We start from the raw sequence: 9,999 nt of genomic DNA, 5'->3' as shown, positions 1-9,999 counted from the left end.
TGTAAGGCCACAGTGGAGATCATTAATCACTACTGATTATCACAGTTTAGTTGCTTGGATTTCAAATCCGTGTTCTTCAGAGTCTGGAGGTTCTTCAGAGTCTGGAAGGGTTGCCTCTTTTTTGTTTCTCCGTACTCTCCAAACGCTGTATAGTCCCCGAAGTGAAAAGACAACAGAGATGGCCAAGAAGTAGCTGGCATATATGGTGAACTGCAAAAGAGCACACAATTTCAGAACAGGTTTATATCGTCGAAGGACGTATAGACACTTTTGCTGGAAATATTTTGTGATCAGACCAGCTCACCTGAGGAATGATGGCCAGGCCCAACCCTCCACTGTCTACCACAATAGAGGTGATAATTGTCTGTAGAGCCAGTGCTCCAAAGTTGTTTGCTCCGAAGACCAGTGCGTATCTTTCCATTGACAGGCCAGCTGCAATCTGATACCTAGGACAAGTATAGTGTTGGTTTTGTTTTTTCTAATATTCTTCTTCTGGTTATGCCTGCTGTAAAATTTGGACGGAATCATGGGGTACAATGATGTGACGGAAAACGCTTACATTGCTATTGTTATTAGCAGCATATACAGGCACTTGAAAATGATGTAACCACAGTAGCAGACCCAGATGTTGCCAATGAAGGTCATGAGGAACAGTGCAACTGCCCCTAGTCCGGAGAAACCACCCAGGGCCAGCTCCCCCCACTGCTCCCATCTCACCTCGGTGAAGCCTACACTATAGGCACTCGCTGCACCTGTAAAACACATCAGTTTAGGAAAAGTGCAATAGAAAAGACAGGTGATTAAGTACTGATAAAAAATAGCTTTCATATCTATGACCACCAACAGCTTCTATTTGTTTGGGGGGTTTAAGTTCTAGTCTGTATTCTGCACCGGCAAACTTTATCTGATGTTGCTTACTCAACAGGTTGGACACTGCCTCCACGCCTCCATTGTAAATGCTGAAGTTCTGAGAAGGCTGCACATGGTCCCACAGCACCTGTGAGATACATTGAGGGGATTTTGATCACACTTGTGGGCCCAATTATGACTTCAGAAGAGAGCATTGGAAGGGGCACTTGCTCAGCACAGATGAACCCACTGTACAGCAATTGGATCAGTTCAAATTCCATTTGGCAATTTAGATTGGAGCTCTGATGGTATATTACATTTTCGTGACATTGTGCTTCAAGTTTTCTCTTGTTTATTTTCGTGTTTTTGTTGCTTTCTCAACTAACCTGCACATAGTTGACTGTCTGGTTGTAGCCGCAGGTTGCCAATGCCCACCACACTGACCAGTAGAGCAGCTCTCTGGAGGAGTAGCACTGGCGGAAGTCCCTCCACAGCTGGAGGACGACTTGGCTGCAGCTCTGCGCAACAACAGACTCGTCGACTTCCTCAGCTACAGGCCTTTTCCCCTCCAGTCCTTTTTCTGCATCATTCCGCATTTCTCCTCCCTCCGCCCTTTCACGTCTTACTTCTTCGAGGGATGTCTTTGATTTGCTTGAGTGTTCCGTTGCGCCCACGGTCCCATCTCTGCGCCCCTTCGTTTCCTCCGCTGCTGTTTTCTGTCCAGAGCGTCTCTGGTGAAAGAACATGCTACGCTGCGGCATTGGCAAGAGGAGGGAAGTGAGGAGGGCGATGGCAGTGAGAACCAGAGTAAACGTCAGGATGTTTTTGTAGGACATGAGGTTGAAGCTGACAGACAGCTGACCCAGCACCGAGCCCACCGTGTACCCCAGGAGATGGACAGTGCGGCTGTACGAGGTGGCCTTCCGGTATCTCTTCAGATCTACCGCGCTGTAATAAACGGTATATTCAAAATGAAATGTCGGTTCCAAACACAGTAAAAAAAACAAAAAAAAAATAAATTCAGACTGCTGACATGTGACAGTGACATGACCTGTAGATGTAGGAGAAGTAGGCCACGTCGCTGGCCGTCACCATCCCGTAGAAGAATTGCATGACCTGCATGGCTGCCACGCTTTCCGTCCACAGCAGCAAAGCTGTGGTGATGACGAGCATAGCGCACTGGAACACCACTACGGGCTTGTAACGCAGCCAGTCGGTCAGCAGGAACACCGGCACCAGCACGCACAGGTAGGAGTACGTCCACACCGGGAAAATTTGATTGTTAACCTGACAAGGAAACCATTTTATAGAAGTAGTAATATGAAAGAGCGATCGCATGTAAGACGGGAACTATTGTCTCAACAACAAAACAAAACAAAATCGAAGGTTGTGTTACAGTGATTAGATTTTTACCACCCAAATCTAAAAAGACGGCGGTGCAGTGGTTTGCCGTTGTCGCCCCGTAACGAAAAAGGCTCCGGGTCTGATTCCGGGTCTGGGCCTTTCTGTGTGGAGTTTGCATGTTCTCCCTGTGCCTGCGTGGGTCCTCTCCTGGTACTCTGCGACCCTGTGATGGGACTTGGCGAGCTGTCCATGGTGTAGCCCTGCCTTCGCCCAAAGTGAGCTGGGATAGGCTCCACTCACACACACACCCCCCCCTCCCTCCCCACACACACACACCTGCCCGTCCCCCCACCCCCGTGACTGTTCAGGATAAAGCAGGTATAGATAAGGGATGGATGGAATATAAACAGATTGAAGTAAACTCTTTTGTGTGATTCAACAACTCGTGTGTTATTATTTAACATGTGTGTGTAATTTCTGTAAGAACAAAAAGATTGAGCAGCCTAACGTGATTAATTTTAGGTTTAGTTATAACATAAAATGAACATGGCTGTACCATCAGTTGTCAAATTGCTCTTTTTTCTGAATTGTATTGGCCTATATTGTTCCAATATACCGTATTTTTTCGGACTGTAAGGCGCACTTAAAATCCTTAAATTTTCTCACAAATTGACAGTGCGCCTTGTAATCCAGCGCGCCTTATGTATGGTTACTTGTTGTGCTTATTGATCGATTTTATGTGGTACAATGCGCTCAAAAATCTGTCGAAATGTGTAAGTACGACTTTGGTAAGCAACGAAGCTGCTCCGCTAAATGGATATTCGGAGCATTACGGTAACGCGGTGCCAGTACCTGATCGCCCCGTAACAGGAATGCAATGCTTAAACTAAAAGTGCATTCATATAAGTCAGCCCGCGCCCGGAGTTTGATTTACCGGACTGTGTTGTTTTGCTTAATGCGCCTTATAATCTTATAATAATAAAATTATAAAATAAAATAAAATTATAGTCTTATGTGTGAACATAGACATGTTAATTTACAGTGTGCCTTATAATCCGGTGCACTTTATAGTCCGAAAAATACAGTAGTTTAAGGCTCTTAGTCGTTTTGTTTGTGCTTTTATACCTGTTCCGTTGTCAGATTCTTGTCCGGTCCAGTCAAGTATGGAATGAGGAAAGGCTCCAGTGGTTTAACTGTACTGAAGAATCCATAGCTGCACAGCAGAGCGGTGGGATACCGCCAGTCGGACCTCCACCTTCTCACTGCCTCCATGTTCTTCTACCCGTTTTAGGTGTGCGTATGTGTTGGTCGGTGTGCAGCTCTCCTGGTCCTTCCTGCCTTCAGAGAGAAACCCTGAGATTGTCTGAGCAGTGAGCTTGTTTTGTCAATCAACAACGCGGTCAAAGAGCAGCATAACCTTGGAGACACACCAGTTCAAGCTGAGGTGTGTAACAAATTGAAAGGTGGGTAGTGTGCGATCCTGTGCTAGGTTATGTTTACAATAATACAACCTATATATATAGGCCGTATTATCAACTATTTATCCTAAGGGGTAGACGAAAGGCTGTGTTTGTGAATGAAGGTGTAGACAACAGGGTGTGGTTGTGAACGAAGGTGTAGACAACAAGGGTGTGGTTGTGAATAAAGGTGTGGACAACAGGGTGTGGTTGTGAATGAAGGTGTAGACAAAAGATTTGTAAATGAGAGTGAGAGTACTGTGCCAAACCAAAAGGTCACAGGAGGGGGTCTGCAACCTGTGGGGTCACATACTATTGTTCTTTGAGGCATAAACAGGAACAGACGGCTGTCTGGAGGACTCCAGGGGGTGAAGGAAGACAACCACCACCTCCTCCAACCAACAAAGGATACATCAATACACATGACTTTTTGGTTTCGGTACTATAAGAAGACTGGGTGAGGGAAAGTCAGGAGCTCAGACTTCGTGAACTGACACATACTCTGTTGTGGTCAGGGAAACATAGTCTGGACCCAGAGCTCTGTAAACTGATTATTCTGTTGCTGTTAAATAAATATCTTGGAGCCTGACATATTCTCCTATTGCCTCATTAAAGAACACGCAGGACTGGGGGCTGACACATTTTGGTTACTTTAGCAGGAGCCCAAGTCCAACAGTAGAGTAGTACAAAATTGTACTCCAAGTAAAGGAAATCACTAAAATAATTAACTGAATTAAGCTACTAAAAACAAACTTCAGTCACAAGAAACTTAGTAAGCCAAAGTAAAGAAATACCCACCTCTTTTATTTGATGTATATAGGACTGACTCTCTCTGAGGTTCTCATCAATCAGGTTTACGAATCAGGTGTCACATATACAGCACACTTCACTTCAAATTAGTCTGTATCTCTGGATAGAATAAAAAAAGAAATACCATGTGACTGTTACGTCATTATTATACTATACATTTTATTGCCTTCTTTGCTTTGTTTAACCATATCATATATCATCAAAATAAATCTGTTAATAAGATAAGGAAAAGGACTGTGGATCATGTTCATTATGTCAAACATAAAATACTCTTTCTGAAAACAGGCGTACACGTTAAAAAGACTAGTGATTTCCACACTATTCACCTAAACTGAATTACAGCAATTCATAAAATGGCAAAATATACAGTAATGTGATACACTATAAAAGCAGCATAATTCTGAGATTGGAGCAGGAGGTGAGATGATGAAGGATGCCATCTCCCTGGTCTTTAAAATGACTAAAATGCATTCAGCCATCCAGCCAACCAAGTGGCAGAAAGAGTGCAGGGCGGAGGGGTGGTTGAACATGTTAGTCAAGTCTGCCTGATTTATTGATCCTTCACAATGAATTGTAAAAGTAGCATGATGACTATATTCAAATGAAACAGAGTAAAAGTAAATCAAATTCTCCAACAATCTACTCTAGTCAAAATAAAAGTATGCTGCATTAAAATTCCTCTTAACATGTACAGTTTACCTTTTAAAACAAGTACTTCACTCTTAATGGAGTAAATGTAACTTCTTAAAACCCGTAACCGTTGCAAACTAAACAGGCAAGCAGATACATCGTTGGACTTTATCTTTAATACTAATCACTAATTACTGCATATTATTATGCTCTATGACTTCCTCTTTAGATTGTAGAGATAACAAGTTACATATTATCGTTAAATATTTACTCCCCTGTAAACAAATGGAACACCGACTCAGATCACAAACGTTCAGCAGCCATCACCTCCACACTGGACTCTTGTTGCTGGTCTTTGGTGTGCTCAGGACACCGTTGGTTTACACAGGCGGTGTAGGTCCCTCGAATCAGAAAGAGCAGCGAGATGAAGGCGTAGTAGCTGCCATATATGATGAACTGCAGGGAGAGACCTCTGTCATCATCAGCATTTATTGTTTTAATTGTGCCAAGACTTCATCTGCATTTAAGCACATCTGCATGCAACCGTTAATGATCACCACCAGGTGTCACTCCGTCCCCGTATTTTGCTGTTCAACAGAAATCTTGTGCTGCTGACGCTCTTATTTCAGAGTGATTGTACTCGGAGATAATCAGTGTTGAATCCATGTGTGCTTCCATTAACATATAAATAAGAAGTGTGTAGAAGTTTACGAACATACCTGTGTCACAATGTCCAGTCCCAGTGCAGCCTCATCAACAACAGTGACTGTGATGACGGTCTGCAGTGAGAGCGCCACAAAAGTGTTGATCCCAAAGGTCAAAGCATAGCACTCCATGGAGAGGTTAGATGCAATCTGAAACCTACAAAGGCAAAGTGCTCATCATCATGATATAACCAGACTACGTTCTTAGACTGCCACAAGTATTTATAGCGACAAGTCAAATAGTATTAACAAAAACTGATGACAAGTGACGGTAAAGCCTTGTAAATTAGTATTTTCTGCTTTTTTTTTAATTTATTTTTTTTTAAACTTTATTATGTTTTGATTTAAAATTGTGACTCAGAAGAAATTAGGAATCTGACCAAGTCACCTCAGGCAGTGGAAAATTGTAATTATAATGTTTTTTTTTCACAAATTTTGAGGAGCAGAATGGAGGGATTCTATCATGATCTTACGTCGTGATGGTGATGAGAAGCATGTAGCAGGATTTGAAAATCACATAACCGGCGTAGCATGCCCAGATATTGCTGGTGAGTGCCATGAGAAACACAGCACCTGCCCCTACAGCTGAGAACAGCCCTAATGCCAGCTCCCCCCACACGGCCCAGGTCACCTTGACGTGGCCCACAGAGAAGGCTGCTGCAGCACCTGGCCCACGGAGCAGAAAAATGAAGCAATTACTCTGTCGTTGCGGTGGACAATGTCTCCACTGTGCCTCTGCATCCTTGTTATTGGGATTTCCTGATTCGTTCATTAATCCTAACACCGACATGTGTTTCCTTGAATGTTGCTATAAAGTGCGATGTGGCCTCAAATCAAGACAAACCCTTGTGCACGCACACGCCTTCGCTGGCCTCCACAGCACCTGCCTATTATGATGAACCACTTTCACCCAGCACTTGGAATCAACTATCAGCAATAATCAGAGAAGCAATTACCTTAACTCTGTCTCCTTAATTGAAGTAATTACTCTTCTTCTTCTCGTGCTGAACCAGGTTGAGTATAAGCCAAAAGGACCAAAGTGCTTCCCTTTCATAATCAATACACTTTTTTCAATTTAATCAGTTACCCCATATAAACTAGAACAACATGGTCGTTCTCTTTTAATGGCGAGTTTTTATTAGTCTACGTGCTGTCAGACATGGCAGCTTTTAATGATATTGTTAAATGTTATTTGGCTCTATACATTGTAGTTGTGCTGCACCCTACTCTTCTCCTCTTCTACTTTCTGTTCGACTGTGACAATCAAAAGCATCTTTCACTCTTTCATCAATGTTCTTTTTACACGGTCGTTGACCTATTTAAGTTGTACATGATAATGCTTTAGTAAGGCTCTGTTTATTTAAATGGAAAGATTATTTCTGTTATTGTTGAGATATGCCATGAAAGGACCAAAACCAAGAATATGTTAATTTGTGTAAAGTTGTTGTTGTTTTTTCCACTCTGGCTACACAAACAATAGCAAGTATTAGGATTATGTCATTTGAGTTTTTGACTTTTCTTTAAAAAAAATTATATTAAGAAAAATATCAAAGTTTTTCAGAGTATTCCTTTAAATAGGTGATATTAAATCAGACTAAAATAGTAATAAGTTACAGCAATAGAAACAATAGTATAACGTTGTTTTTTGTGGGTTTTTTTCCTAAACAGAACCAGTCTCCAAACACCCTTACCTACTAGAGAGCATACAGCCTCTACTCCTCCGTTGTAGATGGACGATGTGGCAGATGGTTCTATATGGTCCCACATAAGCTGGCTGTAGTTAAAGACCTGCACATAGCCAGCTGTGGCCAAAGCCCACCACAGGGACCAGTAGATTAAGTGCCTGCATGGTGATAGTTGTTACAACAGATTATGATGATGACTGTAATTATAAGGCCACTACTATTTTAAAATACTACCCCATGAGAATACATTATTTAAACAAATGCCACAATGAGTAATAAACCATCGGAGAAAGAAATTGCCTGGAAGAGTAGGACTCCCTAAAGCTTTGCCAAAGGAGATGTACCGCCACGGTCATATTTTTCCTGCTGCACCAGCCAGCGCTGCCGTTATTCTCCATCTTCTCTTTCCCTGAGCCTGCTCCGTCCTTCTCCATCACCGGTTCCTCAGGCCTGTTTTCTCCCTGTGCCTTCTCCTTCTGGGAATGCAAGTCCACAGCTGAAGTCTCTTTCCCTTTGAAGAACAAGCTTCTTTTGGGCATGGGCAACCAGAACGAGATGAGAAAAGCTAGGCTCACGATCCCCAGAGTGATCGCATTGATGTAGAAGTAGTCCAACCCTGTTGATAAGAGTTCACACTTCATCAGTGCTGGCTCATATTTTTGAGCACAGTTATACGCAGTTCCTTCTCAATTTATTTTTTTTGCACTTTCTTTTGTTACGCATCAAGGCGAGTTGCATGTTGAGACTTTTTGCATTCGGAGATCTTTGTTACATGTCTAAAGAACATTAGTTATCTTATTCTGTAGAAACAACAGAGATTCAATATATTTTCATTTTAATACCAAAATATATTATAGGCTTCGAAGCCCTACCTGCGACAGAGATGAGAACTTGGCCGAGGCTGGCACCGAATGTATATCCGGCCAGCATCGCACTGCGCAGGTAACCAGTAGCTCTTTGATAATTCTTAACTGGAATCACACTGTAAATGTAGGAGAAGTAAGCCACATCTGTGGAAGTCACTGCAGCATAGTTGACCTGTTGATGGGATGAAATAATTTTAAAGAGAATGTAGATCGTGATGAGTTCTTTAGTATAACTGATTTGGTAACATTCAGACATTGTCAAGTAATGTTAGATATTGCAGCAGGACAACAAAAGACCAAAATAGATCAACCTTAATGACGTATTTTAGTTTTTTTTTTTTTTTTTATATTATGTCAACAACACAACACCACGTTCATTTCTAAATTAAACAGAGAAGCTATGTTCACTCCAGAAAATAATCAAGAAAAATGTTTTAATTTACCTGAAGGTAGGTCATAGCAGGAAGGCCTGGGGCAAAGCAGAGTATGACATAGTTGGTGACGAGAAAGAGCCCCTGTAGCATAATGAGGGGTTTGTACCTCAGGAAATCAGTCAGGAGAAAAATAGGGAAAAGAAAGGCCAAGTAGGAGTATGTCCAGATAGGAAAGAGGTAGTTGGTCAACTGTTGGGGAAACAACAAGCGCCAGAGAACAGGATCACTAATCCCACTTCCGTCTCTTGTCTATGGCATAGATACATCTTGTCACAAAACTGAAGCGCTGTTGTTCTCGGATAAGTGCTCCCATAAAATAAAGTGCTTGATGAATACAGACTGTACAATAGTTCTGTGTGTACATGTTTGAATATAATAAAATGTATTTCTGCAATCCTTACCACTTCTTCAGAGATGTTCTTGTGTGGTCCAATTAGGTATGGTGTAAGGAAGGGCTCCGCTACTCTGCAATTAGCAAAAAACCCATAGAGTGACAGGATCATGGTGGGACAAGCCCATCCGGATGACTTCAGCTCGGCCCAACAGCCCATGCTTTTACCACAGCAGAAATTCCTGGAGGTTGTCTTTTTCTATCCGCAGGGGACCTACTTGAGCACCTCAGTCTTAACTGAAAAGTCTGACGACCTGCACTATCAAGTGCTTTGAGTGTTCTTGAAGCTATCGGTGCTCATCGATTTACATGTGTAATCTTTATGATCCGCACGTGCTTTCCTCACAGTTTATGAGCAAAAGACTTTGACCTTGTTGGGGGAACGAAAGGGTCGGTGAGATGTGAGGAAATAAGTCCAAGCTTCTAGTATGTGATAGATTATGTCGGACATGACAGAAGACTATACAGTAAAAGGAAACATCCTGTTGTTGGGGAGAGGCACGTGGAGCGTCTCCCCCTTCTAAAGCATAAAGGCAAAATTGTTTATAATGAATTCTTACAAGGCGGAATCATCAATAAGAAATGATTTGTAAGCAATGACTAATTTCTGTTTCCGTATTTCTGGCACTAATTTCTGTACTCCTGTGGATTTACTGTGGATACTCCCCCCCCCCGTGGACGCTGTGTACAGGGTGCGGCTGGTCAAACGAAATCGGGTGGTGGTGCTCCACCGTGACCGGCTTGCCCCCTACCGACCCATGGCCCCATCTGGGGATGTGGGCGGGGGTCAGAGCCAGAGGATCCGCCTCCCAGACCCACCGAGGACACT

General features: G+C 42.7%; 2 protein-coding genes across 2 annotated transcripts; both read right to left on the bottom strand.

Moving 5' to 3' along the window:
• Nucleotides 1-9: 9 nt before the first annotated feature.
• Nucleotides 10-3,465, bottom strand: slc19a3a (solute carrier family 19 member 3a). Its single transcript, XM_069724305.1, has 7 exons — nucleotides 3,319-3,465; nucleotides 1,901-2,136; nucleotides 1,236-1,797; nucleotides 919-997; nucleotides 560-752; nucleotides 305-446; nucleotides 10-210 (listed from the first exon to the last, which is right to left on the bottom strand). Exons 1-7 carry the CDS (start codon nucleotides 3,463-3,465, stop codon nucleotides 40-42), a joined length of 1,530 nt encoding a protein of 509 aa, XP_069580406.1. The 3' UTR covers nucleotides 10-39.
• A 1,928-nt stretch (nucleotides 3,466-5,393) lies between these two features.
• On the bottom strand, nucleotides 5,394-9,330 carry slc19a3b (solute carrier family 19 member 3b). Its single transcript, XM_069690778.1, has 8 exons — nucleotides 9,181-9,330; nucleotides 8,789-8,968; nucleotides 8,352-8,517; nucleotides 7,780-8,095; nucleotides 7,486-7,637; nucleotides 6,268-6,460; nucleotides 5,810-5,951; nucleotides 5,394-5,546 (listed from the first exon to the last, which is right to left on the bottom strand). The coding sequence occupies exons 1-8, from the start codon at nucleotides 9,328-9,330 to the stop codon at nucleotides 5,394-5,396; spliced, it is 1,452 nt and encodes a 483-aa protein (XP_069546879.1).
• Nucleotides 9,331-9,999: the final 669 nt, after the last annotated feature.

The sequence above is a fragment of the Brachyistius frenatus genome, unplaced genomic scaffold (assembly GCF_029030835.1).
Source record: "Brachyistius frenatus isolate BFR_SWC_R1_liver_20210118 unplaced genomic scaffold, ASM2903083v1 Contig_1, whole genome shotgun sequence".
Classification (NCBI taxonomy): domain Eukaryota; kingdom Metazoa; phylum Chordata; class Actinopteri; family Embiotocidae; genus Brachyistius; species Brachyistius frenatus.
This window is presented reverse-complemented; position numbering and strand designations above follow the sequence as displayed.